The sequence below is a fragment of the Hyperolius riggenbachi genome, chromosome 10 (assembly GCF_040937935.1).
Source record: "Hyperolius riggenbachi isolate aHypRig1 chromosome 10, aHypRig1.pri, whole genome shotgun sequence".
Taxonomy (NCBI): Eukaryota; Metazoa; Chordata; class Amphibia; order Anura; family Hyperoliidae; genus Hyperolius; species Hyperolius riggenbachi.
Window position 1 is genome coordinate 74,702,668 of NC_090655.1, and position 21,309 is coordinate 74,723,976.

A 21,309-nucleotide genomic window follows, 5' to 3' on the forward strand; every position below is an offset into this window, starting at 1 on the left:
AATCTTTCAAGTGGACATTATGGCCAGGTTAGATATGGCCAATGCTTGCTGTTTAATAGCCAAATCTCTACTAAATCCAAGCGAGGTGAATAGGATCACTTATGGTACTGTAGCCTGTGGAAGCCATAGTAAAATCATGTCCAATAGCGCTTCATGGAGTGCTGTAAACATTTTAAATACAAAGTTTAATCTGTGCAATTACTTTAAGCTTTGAAAATTGTCAGCTCTCAGTAATTCTTTTTCTTCAAACTGTTCCGACAGGCGGGAAAGACAGCAATGGAGCTTGTCCTTCAGTGGCAAAATGGCGTCAAGGAGATATTCAATGGCCTCCAGGAGAAGTCATACAAGGACTCCCACATACAGAAATTTTGACAGGAAAACGGCACAATCTGAAGAGGCATTTGCTGCAGCACTTTTTGTTTTTTTGCTTCGAGAAGCTTTGATAGGACAATTCCATTTTTTTTAAACTTCTTGCACTTTTAATGTGTTATTGTTTTTTAATGTATTTATTTATTTATTGATTGTGAATGCGTAGACTACATTGTGCTTTATACTAATTCCATGAGGGCAGGAATATTTGTTTCAGGTGAAAGAAGCAGATCTTTTTTGCCCAAATGACTTTTTTTTTTCCTGTTAAGATGTCATATTTGTAATTTTATTCTGCTGAACGTACGTCAAGGAGCAACACGTACTGGGCATTAGCCATGGTGTTGTGACGGACATGATTATCATCGCGGGTAAGCCAGAGAATAATCCTGGCTGTATGTTGGAAAATGTCAGGCTTCTGCAGTGGTCTGGGCCGCCCGCTTGTTAATGAAAAGCGTGAGAAGGTTCCTCACCTAGCGAAGCCACTAAAACAGGAGACTAAAGAAAACTAGAATGTTTGTAAAGGAGGGGGTATAAACAGCTGTGTTTGCTTAGAACAGCAGTACATCATTGTGCCAACTAGAACCGACCAATTAGGTCAGAGCTTCAGTCTGAGCACTGGGTGTGACTGCACTAGGTGTATTAGTGGATTTTATTTTAAAAAAAAATGTATGCCAAAGAAAATGGTGGCGTTACCCATAGCAACTAGATTCTAGATTTAATGCATTTTAAAAGACAATCCTTAATTGGCTGTAACTAATTAGAGGTATTAAGCTTTGGGACCTCTAAATTAATCCTTTAAAGTAAACCCATACCGGACACATAATTGTGACACGTGGTCAGGGAGTTAAGCTAAGCTCCCAACCAGATACATAGCTGTGTGACATGTGGGCAGGGGGTGTGGCTTATCTCCCAACCAGTCACATAGCTGTGTGACATGTGAGCAGGGGGTGTTGCTAAGCTCCCAACCAGTCATACAGCTGTGTGACGTGGGCAGGAGGCATGTCTAAGCTCCCAACCAGTCACTGTGTGACGTGGGCAGGGGGTGTTGCTAAGCTCCCAAGTGGTCACACAGCTGTGCGACGTGGGCAGGGGGCATGTCTAAGCTTTCGATCGCTCGGTTCATGTCTCTATAGTAAGTACTGACAGAAATGCTTGTGTGTTTCAGAACTCATAAAATAAGCAGCCTGTGATAAGCTTGATCAGCTGACGTGTAAGGCTCTGATTTGCCAAGACCTCTTCCTGGTCAAGCGCACATGACCAACATGAAAACCTTACCACTCTTTTGGCCGATTAAACTAATCACATCCTTTTCTATGAGTTCTGGTATCCAAGAGCACTGTTATCTAACAGGAGAACTGCCTGGTTAATTTTAAAGGGGAACTGAAGTAAGAGGTATACGGAGGCTGCCATATTTATTTCCTTTTAATCAATACCAGTTGCCTGGCAGCCCTGCTGGTCTATTTCTCTGCAGTAGTATCTGAATAACACCAGAAACAAGCATGCAACTAGTCTTGTCAGATCTGACTTTAAAGTCTGAAACACCTAATCTGCTGCATGCTTGTTCAGGGGCTATGGCTAATAGTATTAGAGGCAGAGGATCAGCAGGGCTGCAAGGCAACTGGTATAGCTTAAAAGGAAATAAACATGGCAGCCTCCATATACCTCTCTCTTCAGTTCCCCTTTAAGTCCTCGTTTTAAGTCGGTCTTGCATTTAACTGCATTTGAGTTGAGCGTAAAAGACGTTTCACATCAATAACAAAATTGCACTCCCCAAAATGCCTACCAAAAATACCACCATTTCTTTAGGCACGTGTTATAAATAAACCCCACTGACCTACAGCAAGGCTGCTTTGCACAGCACAGTGAATTCTGAAAAAAATAAGGATTCAAGCAATGAATTTATACTGAACCCCCGTACAAGTAGCTTGCAGTAAAGGTTGACATCTACCTAGAGCCATGGCTCTGCTTTATGAATCTGAGGGAACAGCTAAAGAGGATAGCTCTGTATCCCCAGATTTACTGAAGCACTTAGGTAGATCCTGGCAGCACAGCTTTTGAGGTATCGTTTTATTGAGTTGTCACGCTGATCTTGGCATCGTCCTACTTTTCTTCTCTCGATAGCGAATGCTGAAGAGAAACTGGACAGCCTGTTGACTGGCATCTCAGAAAATGACAGAACAGGTAGGCTGTAGCTGTATGTGGATCCCCCGTGGCTCTAGCACACAGATGCAGAATGGGCCGCAAGCTACTCAGACATGGTGGCTAAAGCCAGATTGTCCTGTATGTAGGATCTAACCACCATACGTGGTTCTGAAGATCCTCCAGAGACATCGGGCCTCAGTTATGACTGATGATTGTGAAAGAAGAGTCAAAACACTGGATGAAATGAGATGGACAAGCAATGGCAAAAGGTTAAAGTAGTACTATATGGACTGTCCTTTTGTACAGCTGTATTGTAATTTCTGTACATTTTGTACTCTGTACATGTCAAGAAGAGATCCGTGACCCGTGTCTTCTTATACGTTGTACTGATAGAATGACATGGAACAAGGGCACGACTCTCGACCGATCCTTTGTAATACCAGATAACTTATTTTATTTAACTTTCGACTGTAGTTCAGCAATTTGGATCAGCGTAGATCACAGTACTGTGGTAATGCACACTCTGCTTGAACGGCATTGAGATGTGCGCTGCTCTGATCTGCAGACCTGATTCTACACGGTTATCAACTTGCATTAGTAAGACCTAAGCTATACCAATTCGAGAAAGCTTTAGATTCAGGTAGAGCAAGTTGTCTTAGCTCGCCACCTAGTGGCAACCGTCTTGCAACACAACCTGCTCTTCTGAACAGAAATTCACCTTGTGTCACTGTAGGTAAGTGACACTGTAGCGAAAAGACCTTATGAAATAACGAATTGTATGTTTAATACGGATAATTAATAGAACATTAGTAGCAAAGAAAAGTCTCAATTGTTTATAACATTGCATCATTCTCTAATATTAGCAGTTAAACTACACTCTGTATTTTAAACTATGAAACAGAGCAGAGCTAACGACTCTTTGCACTTCTATGCAGTAAAATCTTATCTGAAGTTGTCTTTCACTGTTTCTTTGATGTATACGTGCTTCAGAAAATAGCAATTAGCTCTCTGACTAAATTAGTTGGAGAACTCAGAGTAACTCTTTTACATAGATAACAACTGAAGATTCTTAACTCTCCCTGTACTGGAAACAATATGAAACTCATATCTGTGCCACTAATGTTCTGTTTCTTAGCTGTACTGCACATACAAATCATTATGTTATAAGTTTATTTTCACTTTAGCTTCCCTTGAAGTGCGATGACTTCCATAGCGATGGCTACACTTTGAAGGCTGAGCCAGTAGCTGGCTACTAAGTGCTAGTAAATCGCAGGAGGAGGTTGGTGCACTCAACAGGACACCTAAAAAAACTGTACAGGGTTCTATTAATGTTCCTTCCAGAGCTGCGAAGGGGAAGGTAAGCGCTGGAAGATGTGAAACCACAAAAACTATCCAAGAACGAATGAGATGTTCAGAAAGTGATTTAATATATTTATTACACCAGCAATATCACAAATGGTTTCATTAGAAAAAAAATATTTAGAAATTCTGTACAACTGTTTAACAATAAACTTGTTAAACTAAACTATACTAAAAAGTTGTCTGTCCTTATTCACACAGTTGTCATTCACTGAGAGTCACTGCAGCCCATCCCCCAGCTAGAGGGATTCTGCAAAGTCTTTTAAAGTGGACCAGAACTTAGAACTTCCTCTCTCTGCTGTAAAAGAGAAGCAATAACATAACAGTGTTCTCCCCAGAAATTTTTTCTAGCCGGGTGGTATGAAAATGTAGCCGGGTGGCCTGAAAAAGTAGCCGGGTGGGGCAAGATGAGAAAATGCAGGGTTGGTGCTTCTGTGCACAACTCTGCTTACAGAATAGGAGGAGGTGAGCTGATAACAGCCGGGTGCTCACCAAAACTAGCCGGGTGGAGCACCCGGCTAAAACAGCCTGGGGAGAACACTGCATAATAAAGAGAAACATTTGTTACAGTTGATATAAATGCTGCAATAAATCTGCAGTGTCTACTTCCTGCTTTCATGGAAGCAGACATAGGGTTAGCATCCTGTGTTTACTAATTAGCTGCTCTGCCGAGGACTGCTGAGATTCCTGAGCTGACACAGCTGAGATCAAATTGCACTTGTGATTAGTCAGAGAAGAGGGGGAGTTAAACAGGCTAAACTCTCTAAATACATACAGGGTGCATTTCTTTCGGTTTTCCTTCTGTCCTGTGCAAGAGTTCAAGTCCACTTTAAACTGTTGGAAAATGAGAGTAAATTCTATTTCTGTTTAGCCTTTTTACACAGCGGTTCTCCTTCTGTTGCCTCCTCCTCTTCCTCACTGTGGGCCTTCTTCTCTGTATAAGCTATTCCAAACGCGCTCTTCCTGGTTTCTGCAGTTGAAAGAACAATTATATGAGCAGTATACTGTAACTTCAGAGCAGGGACATGTTCATAGAAATTCCCATAACAGATTATTACAGTACAGAAATGATCCACGCTGCAGAACATGCCAGTGGCTAAATAAATACCCTCTATAAATGGGAAGCTTTGCAGATCACAAATAAAGACAGCAGTAGGATATTGTACCACATTAGCCATCAGTTAAGGCTCTTACACATGTCCAACTTAATGCTCAACCAGCCATACAACATGACCAAGCACACAAGTTAATGTAAGAGTGAACAGAGGCGCCAGCAGGATAAAAGGTTCTAAAAGGCTTAAAATCCCTCAGGAGGTGGTGGTGGACTCGCCTTCCCGAAGCAGACAAGGTACCGTCAGTTTTATGACAACAGGTTTATTAATATACTCCAAAACAAACAGTGCAACGCGTTTCACGGGTATGTTCCTGCTTCCTCAGGCAATAAACAGATAGGAGTACACAGTATAGTCTCAAGGTCACGAATAGCACCTCTGGAGTGAGGCGCTATTCGTAACCTTGAGACTATACGGTGTACTCCTATCTGTTTATTGCCCGAGGAAGCGGGAACATACCCGTGAAACGCGTTGCACTGTTTGTTTTGGAGTATATTAATAAACCTGTTGTCATAAAACTGACGGTACCTTGTCTGCTTCGGGAAGGCGAGTCCACCACCACCTCCTGAGGGATTTTAAGCCTTTTAGAACCTTTTATCCTGCTGGCGCCTCTGTTCACTCTTACATTATCAATATCCACCTCTGGTGGAGGGGTGTTGCCCCTTATTTCCTTATCTACAGAGAGCGACTTTTAATCCTGAGTGAGGACAGGTCTAATCTCCTCACCTGCCTATACAGTGGTTACCTAGGAGGTAACCCACGTTTGTGAGTATATACATTATATACTTTTAATTTCCAACCCTTTGTTTTGCATACTACACTATATTGGGCTCTCGGTATTTCTTTTGTCTTTAAGCACACAAGTTGTTTACCTGATTAGTATGTACACACACGCCAACTCGCCAAAACCTGTTAACAGTTGGTCATCTGGTTGTTTGCCAACCATACACACACCCAACTAATCTTCCAAAAGACAAGTTTGGAAGATAGTTGGACAGATTTTTGGTACGTGTGTATGAGCCTTTAGGCACACCTAAGACAGACTGCGAGTGCCAAAGCTGCTGCAGCTTCATTAATGCAAGCAGTAAAAATAACTAACAAAGATTACTCATCCAAAAAGAGGAAAACAACTGGGTAGTTTGCACTACAGAAAGTACAAAAGATATAGCATTAAAGAGACTCTAAGAAAAAAAAAAAAGTTCCCCTGGGGGGGTACTCACCTCGGTAGGGGGAAGGCTCCGGATCCTATCGAGGCTTCCCCCGTCCTCCTGTGTCCCACGGTGGTATCGCTGCAGCCCACTGAATACACAGCCGGCAATTTGTCAGGCTGTGCAATATTTACCTTTCCCTGTTCCAGCGGGGGTGATGTTGCGGCTCGGAAATAGATGTGCAGTAGAGCGGACCCGACTGGGATCGGCTATTTCCGAGCCGAGAGCCGTTACTGCGCCTGCACTGGGAAGATAAATATTTACATCCCTGCCGTTCGGGGAGCTCGATCGCTGCCGCCATGGGAAGGAGGAGGACGGGGGAAGCCTCGATAGGATCCAGAGGCTTCCCCCCGCCCGATGTGAGTACCTCCCAGGGGCATTTTTTTAAATCAATTTATATTGTGTTTTCTCCTGGCGGACTCAAAGCGCCAGAGCTGAAGCCACTAGGTCGCGCTCTATAGGCAGTAGCAGTGTTAAAGCGGAATATAACCCTGCATTTCAACTTTGCTCTAAAACATTGTTTACAGCATATTATATGCAACCAGCATTTTTTTTTACTAGACCAGCATTGGAAGGGTTACACACAGAGCTTTAAAGTTCCGTGGAGAGACATGCTGCCGCAGCCGAAGTTTAGATAGATACATTTAAGTAAACACAATGTAACAAGTAAGGAATGTGACTCACTCTCTATCTGTGTCCGGGAGCTCCTGCACAGTCAGAGTGTGTGTCACATTCACCACTTGTTACATTGTGTTTACTTAAATGTATCTATCTAAACTTCGGCTGCGGCAGCATTTCTCTCCACGGAACTTTAAAGCTGTGTGTGTAACCCTTCCAATACTGGTCTAGTAAAAAAAAAAAAATGCTGGTTGCATATAATATGCTGTAAATAATGTTTTAGAGCAAAGTTGAAATGCAGGGTTATATTCCGCTTTAAGGAGACTTGCCCAAAGTCTCTTACTGAATAGATGCTGGCTTATTGAACAGAAAGAGCCGAGATTCAAACCCTGGTCTCCTGTGTCAGTGGCAGAGCCCTTAACCATTACACTAAGGCTAGGTTCACTGTGGTCCAAGGCATAACACACACATAATGAGTGTGAACTGCAATAGAGACTGGACAAAGCCTGCATGCAGTAAGTTAGAATAACGTGATCAGTTACAATGCAGTAGTGTGAACAGGCCCATAGTATTGTATGGGCAGCGAGTTGACATGCAGAATTATTCTGCAACTGCAACTAGCCATAAGGCTGGTTTCAAACTTGTAGCGGTGCAATAGCCCTGTGGCAGGAGAGACTGCTCTATGCATATTACCCTGTGGCTTCTTGCGCTAACAGGGTAATATTTGTAGTGCCACCCGCCACACAGTGACGTACACTTTGCTGTACAGGAACTAAGTCACTGGTTTACTGTTGCTCTGCGCATGTGCTCTGCTAGCACACTTGCTGGTTTACATTTACTGCGTCGCCATAGACTTGCTGCATAATCCGTGTGGTAGGCACAGATCACACGACAATGCACTGCAGTTCGCGTCTGGCTTGCGGCGATTTTGCTACTTCCCTCAGATCGCTTCACTATTGTGTGACAGTCTCTATAGACTTCCATTGCCCTCGCAACGAGCTGCGGCAAAGGAGTGTACCGTGACGCATGGCAACGCAGTTAGTGTGAAAGTAGTCTTAAAGGAGTTGCAAGGTGAGAAATACAAATGCAGTTTTACTCACCTGGGACTTCTTCCAGCACCTAGAAGTTTCTGTGCCCCTTGCTACAGCAGTGTCCCGCTGTCAGCCTCTAAATGCATCGCTGACCCCACGCATGCGCGCACGGCGCTCACGTTGCTGGTAGTATTGTGTCTGCCATCCATTTAGACAGTGGGACGCTGGTGAGTAAAACTGCAATTGCGTTTCTCAGCTTGCAACTTCTTTAAATACAAAAGATATGTGCACCACTCATTTAATGAATTTACGTGACAGTGGAATGTCCCTTTAAAAGGGGATAGCGGCCATCAATATCACAGCTTTAGCTGGATGCAGCCTTACTGATCACCGATTTAAAACAAGACTTAACATAAAGAGCGAGACTTACCGCCATGGAGGAGGACAGAGCGGCAGTTTGTAGACAAGGCAGCCTTGGCCGGGCCTTCACCTAATCCAAACAGTAAACCTCTGACGAATGTTTGTTAAGTTTTTGCAACACAAACTTTTATGACTTCTAAACACTGAACATTTTAAAAATGTCTCCAACTTCCTAATGTATTCAAAAAAGTATTATTTAGTTAATGCAATGCACAAAGAAATGCCTTAATGTGCACTAGGAGGTTACTGGACAGCAAGTCAGGGGAATCTCAACAGGGACATAGCAACAAAGGCGCAGCCATCTTTCCTCTATCCCTCATGCTATATGAAGCAAAATGTTTTGAGTTGACTTTATAGTAACGTAACAAATAAGCAGATAGACCCTGATTACTTGTGCTGTAACCTTGCTAGAATTGGTTGTAGGCCTAAGAGAAAGCTCATCAATTAAGAGATCACAGGATACATCATGGTTGCCAACGGCTATGATACAATACCATACAATACAATACAATACAATACAATAACATTTGTAAAGTGCTTTTCTCCCATAGGATACACTGTGTGTGCCCTTGGAAGGCTTCAGAAGCACTCGTGTCCCTGAGTGCTTCGGAAGACTGGCTACTCCATGCTGCGCATGCGTGAATGTGCGCACTCGTACATGCGCAGTACGGAGCCACCAGTCTGTAGAAGCACTCAGGGACACAATAAATAAGAACCAACGGATCAGTGAATCAGGACAGATCTCTTCAAACCAAGAATATACACCAACTTAAAAAGACAACTACATTTTCAAGAGTTAACGATGGGAAATGTGATGTTGCCAAAAAGCAAACACATGGAAATATGGCAGTGTAGCCCTTCACCGGACACATCGTTATGAATCTAAAAAATTCTCTACACACTGATAAAACAATCAATCGGGTTGTTTGGTCAACATATCCAAGGACTGCTCTTTATCGTTACATTTTGCGGTCATTCACAGTTTTTATTTTAGATAACTGGGCAGGTGTAAGCAGCTTAGACAGCAGGCATACTTGCACATGTGGGAAGGGAGCTGGGAGCAGTAGTAGTACAGTGTTGCGCTGACCCACTGCTAACCTTCGGAGCAGGGCTGGCTCTATCTTAGGCGGTCTGTGCTGTCAAACTGCTGTGGGTGGGGGAAAAAGGAGGCGGTAACTTAGAAATAGTCAGGCACACATTATTTGCTTACAGGTATTCTATTAACATATCTAAACAGAAATAGAAGGCAAAAAGAATTACACTTCGCTTTCACGCATCATAGTTTTAGTGGTACTGTAGATAAAACCTCAAGCTGTATTTCTCTATCCTCTTCATCACGACCCAAATTATGCTACTGGCACAATGTATAGTTAATCATTTTCAAATTTAGGGGGCACCACTTAACAGCGGATATGGTTATAAGTGGTAGCTAAATGGTATTTTCCCTGTATCAGCCCCCATGATTACTTTTTATTTTACCTCCTCTGTTAAGGAGCTCCCTCTTACATTTCCCATTCCACATCTTCCCTTCTAGTTTTCCCATTATCCTGTAGTGCCCCCTTTGCCATAGTGTCCACCCATTACAAGGCCTCCATATATACTTGCTCCCTTGCAGCACAAGAGTGAGGCTACACAGAAGTGTACGTACTAGAACAATATACAGGTAATTCCACTGCATTAGTTAAGCAATTATAGTGTCTGCTGCAGCCCCCGTGTGAAAGTAGTGGAATTCAAAGCCCAATCCATCCAATGAACTTCATAGCAACACTCCTAGAGGTGCAATATAAACTCACTCTGCTCTACAGGGCCATTATGTGGGGTCTTCTCAAACTCAAGAATCATGAATTGATGATCTATGTAAGGTGATTGAAATGAAAAAAGGATACAGTGTAGCTACATCATACGGACCTCTTAAGTCGAGTGGCTGTAAGCAAGAAGGGAAAATTCAGTCTTCCAAAAAGAGTTAGATCATGAAAACAAAAACTTGACAGGCTGCTATGAAGAAAACGTTGGGACACATTTACAAAACAGCAGTCAGCGCACAGCAATTTTTACAGGTACTTACCAAAGTCAAGTAGCGCACATTGTGCAAGTAACAGAAATCTCATTACCAAGGTAACAAACGTTGCTGGTATACCATGCTTTACCTGGGCAACAAGAGTGTGTACGCTATTTGCACACCGCTTCCAAGGTAACTTATAGGCACCTTTGCTTCAGATATCAGAAGCTAACTGATTAGTCATTTTCACAGAGGTGACATTGCTCAGCTATGAGTATCTAGGTGGACTAAGACCAACATCTTTAGTCTATATATAGATGTAGTATTATTCACTAAAATAAACGTATGCAGTCCACGTATCCAAACATTACTTCACATATCTAGCGCTTAACTTTTTCCTATGACTTTTCAATAAAAGAAAAGCAAGAAACTTACCTTTTCTGCACCACTTGAAATAACAATGTTCTGTAAAATACATCAACCAGAGAATTATTCATTTTGAAGTACTTTATTTTACTTTATTTTTATTTAGGCAGGCAGGGCCACTAAATGAACTTCCGGCTATACAACACAGTTTCACTGAAGCTTTACATCGGCCCCTCTTCCTGCAAACTAAAAGCTGAACAAGGGTTCTGTCGTTCATATTCTGCATGCTTGTTCCAGGGAAGAGATACAGAGATACGGGAAGCTTAGCAGGCAGAGACCAGCAAACGTGCAGTTTAAAACAAACCTGAACTGAAAAACTGACTTTCCTGGAATCCCAGAGCCTTATTTTAATATTAAAGTTAACGTAAAGGCAAAATAAGTCAAATACTTGCCTATGGACAGGGAAGGCTCTGGGCCTATAGAGCCCTCCCTGTATTCTCTTGTACCAGTGTTGTCACCCCCTGTTGTGTTTACTCAACCGATTAGTGGAATACACTGTGTGTGCCCTTGGGAGGCTTCAGAAGCACTCGTGTCCCTGAGTTCTTCTGCAGACGGGTCACTCCATACTGCGCATGCGTGAATGCGCGCACTCATACATGCGCAGTATGGAGCCACCCGTCTGTAGAAGCACTCAGGGTCACAAGTGCTTCTGAAGCCTCCCAAGGAATCAAATCAAACGGGGGTGACGGCGCTGGATCGAGGGGTACAAGAGAGATCAGGGAAGGCTCTACAAGAACCTACCCTGTCCATAAAGTATCTAACTTTTTTGGGGGCCTTTACATTTAAAGAGCTACAAATCTAGGTTTTGTTTGAGGTGCACGAGAGTTGAAGTGTATCAGAGATGAAGTATTATAAAAGATTTATACATACCTGGGGCTTCGTCATGCACAGAGCGTGCCAGGGCACAGGTGCGCGATCGAGGACACACACCGCCAGGCCAGCGCAATACAGAGGGACCTTGCTGACCAGGAAGTAGTACAGAGGCAGGCTGCCCATGGCCTGTTCGCAGTAGACTGGCTCACTACATCTCTACCCCTAAGTTTGGTCAGTTGACGCATGCACAGCGTGGCTGCGCAGGCCCCCACGCCTCAGTACCGCGGCTGGGAGCATTTGGCGCCTGCGCATTAGTACTGCCAGCTATGGGAGCGTGGCGGGGCGCGCACACGCGGCCGAGCCATGCCCCGACTTGGCAACTTATGGGGCTATTACCGAGACCAGGAGAAGGCAGAGGAAGACGTCATGAAAGCGATCGAGGCGGAGGGGGCTGGAGGAAGCTCTAGGTATGAATAAAAGCTTTTATAATACTTTGTCTCTGGTTTATTTAAAAGTGAGCTAAGGGTTAAAAACTAATTCTTACTTAAAGGGAACCTCAACCATGGAGCAAAAAAAAGTTTCACTTACCTGGGGCTTTCCCAAGTCTCCTGCAGCCGCCCTGTGCCCTCGCAGCTCCTCCAGTGTCCTCCGGTCCCCCGCCGTGGCTTAGTTTCGTTTTCGGCCGAATGCCAGTCGTCCCCCGGCAATGCGTCCTATTCTTCTGCATTTCACTCCGTAAAGCGCGTCATGCGCAGGCACAAAACCTGCGCATGACGCGCTTTACGGCGGGGGAATGCGGAAGAATAGAATGCGTTGCCGAAGGACGACTGGCAGTCGGGCGAAAAAGAAACTAAGCCGCGGCGGGGGACCGGAGGACACTGGAGGAGCTGCGAGGGCACAGGGCGGCTGCAGGAGACTTGGGAAAGCCCCAGGTAAGTGAAACTTTTTTTTGCTCCATGGTTAGAGTTCCCTTTAAGAAGAGGAAAGCCTCTGGATCCTGCAAAGGCTTCCCACATCCTCTGGGCCCCCACCATTGCTGTGCTAGGACCAGAAATCGGACCGCTGAAAGAAATCAGACAAGAGTCTGTAGGATTTATGAAGGTGACCGCACTCCTCTTATTGCACGAGTGTGGTAGTACTACTCTGGCGCAGTAAGCCAGATCAGCTAGTGCATGATCCCCTCCGTGCTACCGCGGAGGCACAGCTGCACTCGTGCATAAATAAGAGTGTGGTTGTAATCATCAATAGGGTCTCGGACAGCTGTGACAGGAGCAAGTAGGATGTGGGAAGCCTAAGCAGGATCCTAAGGTTTCTCTCTTTTTTAGGGAAGTATTTACCCCTAGGTTCCCTTTAATGTTTATTCAGCTCCCACACAGATCTTAAACTAATGGACTTTGTATCTGTTCCCTAGACTCAGAACTGTTTCTCAGCCACACAGGAGCTTTATGAACGCTAATTAGTCTTTAGTGAGTTATCAGTTTCGCTGCAAGGAAACTCATTTAAAGCCTTTAACCCTTAAGCCCCGTCTACACGGGGAGATGTTGTGGCGATCCGGCGGCTGGATTAGCCGCCGGATCGCCTCTTCCGCGTCCCCGCTCGACGCGTGTGCGCCGGATTCGATTCCCCGCTCATCCTTGCTTATCTTCCGCGCGATTCCCTGCCATTGTCCCCTCGCGAGGAGCGAGCAGGGAATCGGCGGAAGCAAGATCCGTCCTGTCGGATCTTATCAATCGAGCCGCATCAGCGGCTCGATTGATGAGGAACATCGCGGCCGCATCTACGCATGTAGATGCGGCTTTACAGTAAGAAAAAACAAGACAAAAAAACCCAAAACAGGCTAGTTCCATGTAGGGTTGGGATTGTATTCACATCTCATGTTACATGCCACTTCAGGTACCCTTTAAGCTGGATGTCAAGCTCCCAGCCTCCAGATCCAAATTAGTGTAAAGGTGGCCACTACGATACAATTTGCCAAACGATTGTTTACATCGATAAATATTAACAATCGTAAATGATTGTTTGGGACCACTGACTTACACAAATCTCCTAACCAATCCGATCAGATTGACGGAATCTATCTGTAAATTGGATCAATTTCATTAATCTGATTAGTTAGGAAATTTTCATCCGTTAGTGGTCCCAAATGATAATTTCCGATCATTCATACGAATAATCGTTCATAAACGATCTTTCAGCCAAATTGTACAGTTAGTGGCCACTTTAAAGGATATACCAGGTGACCGAGTGTCAAAAAGTAAACACCTGTTGTTGCTCATAACCCTTTTGGGATGCAGTCTGCATCCTTGTTCTGCTTCACACTGTTTCCAATTGCCCTGCTAACAGTCCATTCCCGGGTCCTGACCCCCTGCTGTGTTGGCATTGCTGACCCGGAAACAGAATTCCACCATAGACTTATGCATACAAGAAAGAAAAGTGTAGTGCGGCACTCCTATAAGAATTGCAGTGGAAGGAAATAAAAAAGCAAAAATACTCTCACCACCTTCGTCTTGATCTTTGCTGTCTGTCGCCTTGAGGACGTGTGCTCCGTCATGTGACAGTAAAAGGAAGAGTAATTGTTCGGATTAGCAGAGAGAAAACAACGTGCACCTTCCGTCCTTTGATGTGTGTATTTATTAGTAGCAAAAATAGTCCATCATATCAAGTATCTTACATAAGCCTTCTCGTTACATGACCCATGCGTAGACAGTGGTGGTGGAGGAGGTGGGTGGCGGGTGAGGATGGCGGAGAGCGACGGCCGTTTCGTGTCACACGGACACTTGGTCACGCTGCGCGACCAAGTGTCCGTGTGACAGGAAACGGCCGTCGCTCTCCGCCATCCTCACCCGCCACCCACCTCCTCCATCACCACTGTCTAAGCATGGGTCATGTAACGAGAAGGCTTATGTAAGATACTTGATATGATGGACTATTTTTGCTACTAATAAATACACACATCAAAGGACGGAAGGTGCACGTTGTTTTCTCTCTGCTAACCAGAAGAATTCCACCATAGCTCACCACACCCGCACAACTCGATTTGCTGCTCCTGCACAGGAAGGGAGCTCTCTGCCATTGGGTACATTCCAGGGAGCTGCAAAGACAAACAGTGGGCGCACTCTGAGCAGAAAGCTCCATACCTGCGCAGGTGCAGTAGCAGCAAAGCAAACAATGCAGGTGCAGGTAGCTATGGTGGAATTCTGTTTCTGGGTCAGCTATGCCAACTCAATGGGGAGGGGGGGGGGGCAAGGTCGGCACCTGGAACAGACTGTTTGCAGGGCAACTGGAGACACTATGGAGCAGAGCAGAACTAAGAGAGACCACACCCCAGAACGATTATGAACAACCAAGATTCTAGAAGAAAAGTAGGTCTGGCACCAGTCTGCTGCTTTAGTGAAAATTTTAATCTAACAGGTACAGTAAGGTATACATCAGAGAGTACATAAGGATGGCCTGACAGCCGTTTCGCAGGTCTCCCTGCTTCGTCAGAGACCTGCGAAACGGCTGTCAGGCCGTCCTTCTGTACTCTTTGATGTATACCTTACTGTACCTGTTGGATTAAAATTTTCACTAAAGCAGCAGACTGGTGCCAGACCTACTTTTCTTCTAGAATCTTGGATGTATGATCTACTTGGTGGTGAGCACAGTCCATTTGGTTTATTAATCCAACTGCTGTATATCCAGCAAGCTCTGAGTGCCAGTAACCTCTGTATCTCCTGACTATTATTGGATTATGAACAACAACAGCAGTGATCTCCCCGGAATTTTCTTTCCAGCCGGGTGGCATGAAAAAGTAGCCGGGTGGTGAACGATGAGAGAATGCAGGGTTGGTGCTTCTGTGCGCAACTCTGCTTACAGAATAGAAGGACTTGAGCTGATAACAGCCGGGTGCTCACCAAAACTAGCCGCGTGAAGTACCCGGCTAAAAGAGCCTGGGGAGAACACTGAACAGGTATTTACTTTCACACTCAATTCAACTCTTATGCACTTTAAAGAGGACTTTAACCACTTGAGGACCGTGGGCTTTCTACCCCTTAAGGACCGGCCACTTTTTTTCCATTCAGACCACTGCAGCTTTCACGGTTTATTGCTCGCTCATACAACCTACCACCTAAATGAATTTTGGCTCCTTTTCTTGTCACTAATACAGCTTTCTTTTGGTGCGATTTGATTGCTCCTGCGATTTTTACTTTTTATTATATTCATCAAAAAAGACATGAATTTCGGCAAAAAAATGATTTTTTTAACTTTCTGTGCTGACATTTTTCAAATAAAGTAAAATTTCTGTATACATGCAGCGCGAAAAATGTGGACAAACATGTTTTTGATAAAAAAAAAAAAAAAAACATTCAGTGTATATTTATTGGTTTGGGTAAAAGTTATAGCGTTTACAAACTATGGTGCAAAAAGTGAATTTTCCCATTTTCAAGCATCTATGACTTTTCTGACCACCTGACATGTTTCATGAGGGGCTAGAATTCCAGGATAGTATAAATACCCCCCAAATGACCCCATTTTGGAAAGAAGACATCCCAAAGTATTCACTGAGAGGCATAGTGAGTTCATAGAAGATATTAATTTTTGTCACAAGTAAGCGGAAAATGACACACACAAAGAAAAAAAAAAGTTTCCATTTCTTCTAACTTGCGACAAAAAAAAAAAATGAAATCTGCCACGGACTCACCATGCCCCTCTCTGAATACCTTGAAGTGTCTACTTTCCAAAATGGGGTCATTTGTGGGGTGTGTTTACTGTCCTCGCATTTTGGGGGGTGCTAATTTGTAAGCACCCCTGTAAAGCCTAAAGGTGCTCATTGGACTTTGGGCCCCTTAGCGCAGTTAGGCTGCAAAAAAGTGCCACACATGTGGTATTGCCGTACTCAGGAGAAGTAGTATAATGTGTTTTGGGGTGGGAGAAATATCTCAGTAAATGACAATTTTTTAATTTTTTTTTTTACACACAATTGTCCATTTACAGAGATCTTTCTCCCACTCAGCATGGGTATGTGTACAAATACACCCCAAAACACATTATACTACTTCTCCTGAGTACGGCGATACCACGTGTGGCACTTTTTTGCACCCTAACTGCGCTAAGGGGCCCAAAGTCCAATGAGTACCTTTAGGATTTCACAGGTCATTTTGAGAAGTTTCGTTTCAAGACTACTCCTCACGGTTTAGGGCCCCTAAAATGCCAGGACAGTATAGGAACCCCACAAATGACCCCATTTTAGAAAGAAGACACCCCAAGGTATTCCCTTAGTAGTACGGTGAGTTCATAGAAGATTTTATTTTTTGTCACAAGTTAGCGGAAAATGACACTTTGTGAAAAAAACCAATAAAATTCAATTTCTGCTAACTTGTGACAAAAAATAAAATCTTCTATGAACTCACCGTACTACTAACAGAATACCTTGGGGTGTCTTTCTAAAATGGAGTCATTTGTAGGGTTCCTATACTGCCCTGGCATTTTAGGGGCCCTAAACCGTGAGGAGTAGTCTTGAAACAAAATTTCTCAAAATGACCTGTGAAATCCTAAAGGTACTCATTGGACTTTGGGCCCCTTAGCGCAGTTAGGGTGCAAAAAAGTGCCACACGTGGTATCGCCGTACTTGGGAGAAGTGGTACAATGTGTTTTGGGGTGTATTTTTACACATACCCATGCTGGGTGGGAGAAATAACTCTGTAAATGGACAATTGTGTGTAAAAAAAATCAAAAGATTGTCATTTACAGAGGTATTTCTCCCACCTAGCATGGGTATGTGTAAAAATACACCTCAAAACACATTGTACTACTTCTCCCGAGTACGGCGATACCACGTGTGGCACTTTTTTGCACCCTAACTGCGCTAAGGGGCCCAAAGTCCAATGAGTACCTTTAGGATTTCACAGGTCATTTTTGTTTCAAGACTACTCCTCACGGTTTAGGGCCCCTAAAATGCCAGGGCAGTATAGGAACCCCACTAATGACCCCATTTTAGAAAGAAGACACCCCAAGGTATTCCGTTAGGAGTATGGTGAGTTCATAGAAGTTTTTATTTTTTTGTCACAAGTTAGCGGAAATTGATTTTAATTGTTTTTTTTTTCACAAAGTGTCATTTTCCGCTAACTTGTGACAAAAAATAAAATCTTCTATGAACTCACCATACTCCTAACGGAATACCTTTGGGTGTCTTCTTTCTAGAATGGGGTCATTTGTGGGGTTCCTATACTGCCCTGGCATTTTAGGGGCCCTAAACCGTGAGGAGTAGTCTTGAAACCAAATGTCGCAAAATGACCTGTGAAATCCTAAAGGTACTCATTGGACTTTGGGCCCCTTAGCGTACTTAGGGTGTAAAAAAGTGCCACACATGTGGTACCGCCGTACTCAGGAGAAGTAGTATAATGTGTTTTGGGGTGTATTTTTACACATACCCATGCTAAGTGGGAGAAATATCTCTGTAAATGACAATTGTTTGATTTTTTTTTACACACAATTGTCCATTTACATAGAAATTTCTCCCACCCAGCATGGGTATGTGTAAAAATACACCCCAAAACACATTATACTACTTTTCCTGAGTACGGCGGTAGCACATGTGTGACACTTTTTTGCAGCCTAGGTGTGCTAAGGGGCCCAACGTCCTATTCACAGGTCATTTTGAGGCATTTGTTTTCTAGACTACTCCTCGCGGTTTAGGGCCCCTAAAATGCCAGGGCAGTATAGGAACCCCACAAGTGACCCCATTTTAGAAAGAAGACACCCCAAGGTATTCCGTTAGGAGTATGGTGAGTTCATGGAAGATTTTATTTTTTGTCACAAGTTAGTGAAAAATGACACTTTGTGAAAAAAAAACAATAAAAATCAATTTCCGCTAACTTTTGACAAAAAATAAAATCTTCTATGAACTCGTCATACACCTTATAGAATACCTTGGGGTGTCTTTTTTTCTAAAATGGGGTCACTTGTGGGGTTCCTATACCGCCCTGGCATTTTACGGGCCCAAAACCGTGAGTAGTCTGAAAACCAAATGTCTCAAAATGACTGTTCAGGGGTATAAGCATCTGCAAATTTTGATGACAGGTGGTCTATGAGGGGGCGAATTTTGTGGAACCGGTCATAAGCAGGGTGGCCTTTTAGATGACAGGTTGTATTGGGCCTGATCTGATGGATAGGAGTGCTAGGGGGGTGACAGGAGGTGATTGATGGGTGTCTCAGGGGGTGGTTAGAGGGGAAAATAGATGCAATCAATGCACTGGGGAGGTGATCGGAAGGGGGTCTGAGGGGGATCTGAGGGTTTGGCCGAGTGATCAGGAGCCCACACGGGGCAAATTAGGGCCTGATCTGATGGGTAGGTGTGCTAGGGGGTGACAGGAGGTGATTGATGGGTGTCTCAAGGTGTGATTAGAGGGGGGAATAGATGCAAGCAATGCACTGGCGAGGTGATCAGGGCTGGGGTCTGAGGGTGTTCTGAGGGTGTGGGTGGGTGATTGAGTGCCCTAGGGGCAGATAGGGGTCTAATCTGATAGGTAGCAGTGACAGGGGGTGATTGATGGGTAATTAGTGGGTGTTTAGGGTAGAGAACAGATGTAAACACTGCACTTGGGAGGTGATCGGACGTCGGATCTGCGGGCGATCTATTGGTGTGGGTGGGTGATCAGATTGCCCGCAAGGGGCAGGTTAGAAGCTGATTGATGAGTGGCAGTGACAGGGGGTGATTGATGGGTGGCAGTGACAGGGGGTGATTGATGGGTGATTGATAGGTAATCAGTGGGTTATTACATGGGAGAACAGATGTAAATATTGCACTGGCGAATTGATAAGGGGGGGTCTGAGGGCAATCTGAGCATGTAGGCGGGTGATTGGGTGCCCGCAAGGGGCAGATTAGGGTCTGATCTGATAGGTAACAGTGACAGGTGGTGATAGGGGGTGATTGATGGGTAATTAGTGGGTGTTTAGAGGAGAGAATAGATGGAAACACTGCGCTTGGGTGGTGATCTGATGTCGGATCTGCGGGCGATCTATTGGTGTGGGTGGGTGATCAGTTTGCCCGCAAGGGGCAGGTTAGGGGCTGATTGATGGGTGGCAGTGACAGGGGGTGATTGATGGGTGGCAGTGACAGGGGGTGATTGATGGGTGGCAGTGACAGGTGATTGACAGGTGATCAGTGGGTTATTACAGGGAAGGACAGATGTAAATAATGCCCTGGCGAATTGATAAGGGGGGGTCTGAGGGCAATCTGAGCGTGTAGGCGGGTGATTGGGTGCCCGCAAAGGGGCAGATTAGGGTCTGATCTGATGGGTAACAGTGACAGGTGGTGATAGGGGGTGATTGATGGGTGATTGATGGGTGATTGATGGGTAATTAGTGGGTGTTTAGAGGAGAGAATAGATGTAAACGCTGCGCTTGGGTGGTGATCTGATGTCCGATCTGCGGGCGATTTATTGGTGTGGGTGGGTGATCAGATAGCCCGCAAGGGGCAGGTTAGGGGCTGATTGTTGGGTGGCAGTGACAGGGGGTGACAGGGGGTAATTGATGGGTGATAGGTGATTGGCAGGTGATTGACAGGTGATCAGTGGGTTATTACAGGGAAGGACAGATGTAATGAATGCACTGGCGAATTAATAAGGGGGGGGTCTGAGGGCAATCTGAGCGTGTGGGCGGGTGATTGGGTGCCCGCAAGGGGTAGATTAGGGTCTGATCTGATAGGTAACAGTGACAGGTGGTGATAGGGGGTGATTGATAGGTAATTAGTGGGTGTTTAGAGAAGATAACAGATGTAAACAATACATTTGGGAGGTAATCTGACGGCGGGTTTGCGGGCGATCTAATGGTGTGGGTGGGTGATCAGATTGCCCGCAAGGGGCAGGTTAGGGGCTGATTGATGGGTGGCAGTGACAGGGGGTGATTGATGGGTGATTGACAGGTGATCAGGGGGGATAGATGCATGGGGGGGGGGGGGTCTGGGGAGAATCTGAGGGGCGGGGGGTGATCAGGAGGGAGCAGGGGGCGGGGGGGGGGGGGGATAAAAAAAAAATAGCGTTTACAGATAGTGACAGGGAGTGATTGATGGGTGATTAGGGGGGTGATTGGGTGCAAACAGGGGTCTGGGGGGTGGGCGGGGGGGTCTGATGGGTGCTGTGGGCGATCTGGGGCAGGGGGGGGGAAATCAGTGTGCTTGGTGCAGACTAGGGTGGCTGCAGCCTGCCCTGGTGGTCCCTCGGACACTGGGACCACCAGGGCAGGAGGCAGCCTGTATAATACACTTTGTAAACATTACAAAGTGTATTATACACTTTGTATGCGGCGATCGTCGGGTTAACATCCCGCCGGCGCTTCCGTATGGCCGGCGGGATGTTGCGGCGGGTGAGCGGCGCCAGGCGGAGGATCACGTCACGGATGACGCGATCGCTCCGCCCATGCCCCTACAAGGACCGCCGCCATTTGTCTATACGGCGGTCCTTTCGGGGTGCACTTCCCGGCCGCCAATTGTATATACGGCGGTCGGGAAGTGCTTAAGCTATAGCTTGGCTCTCATCTGGTTTGTGAACAAAACTCTGCAACGGTATTCACCTAGAACAGGCAGGGGCAAATTTGGCTCTCCAGCTGTTGAGGAACTACAAGTCCCACAATGCATTGCAGCAGTCTGACAGCCACAGTCATGAGTCATAAAGGCAAATGCATTGTGGGATTTGTAGTTCCTTAACAGCTGGAGGGCCAAGTTTAGCCATGCCTGATCTAGAAGCATGGCAATTTCTCCAAGGAATCTGCACTACCTGCTGTGTTCCAGCAAACAACATTTCTGATAATTGATTTGCTATACGTCCATTACCGCC

At 45.1% G+C, this 21,309-nt stretch overlaps 2 protein-coding genes across 3 annotated transcripts in view; one reads left to right on the plus strand and one right to left on the minus strand.

Moving 5' to 3' along the window:
- The window catches only part of ANKRD1 (ankyrin repeat domain 1), a 32,227-nt gene extending 28,179 nt beyond the window's left edge, over positions 1 to 4,048 (plus strand). The window contains exon 9 of the mRNA XM_068257945.1: positions 262 to 4,048. Coding sequence (XP_068114046.1) covers positions 262 to 372 — 111 coding nt within the window. The 3' untranslated portion in view covers positions 373 to 4,048. The remainder of the gene's footprint in view (positions 1 to 261) is intronic.
- RPP30 (ribonuclease P/MRP subunit p30) overlaps positions 3,920 to 21,309 on the minus strand; it is a 54,089-nt gene continuing 36,699 nt past the window's right edge. For both annotated transcript variants that reach the window (XM_068257946.1, XM_068257947.1), the window contains exons 9-12: positions 10,694 to 10,723; positions 10,146 to 10,183; positions 8,270 to 8,349; positions 3,920 to 4,840 (exon numbers count right to left, since the gene is read on the minus strand). In XM_068257946.1, the coding sequence (XP_068114047.1) occupies positions 4,728 to 4,840; positions 8,270 to 8,349; positions 10,146 to 10,183; positions 10,694 to 10,723 (261 nt within the window). In that variant the 3' untranslated portion in view covers positions 3,920 to 4,727. The remainder of the gene's footprint in view (positions 4,841 to 8,269; positions 8,350 to 10,145; positions 10,184 to 10,693; positions 10,724 to 21,309) is intronic.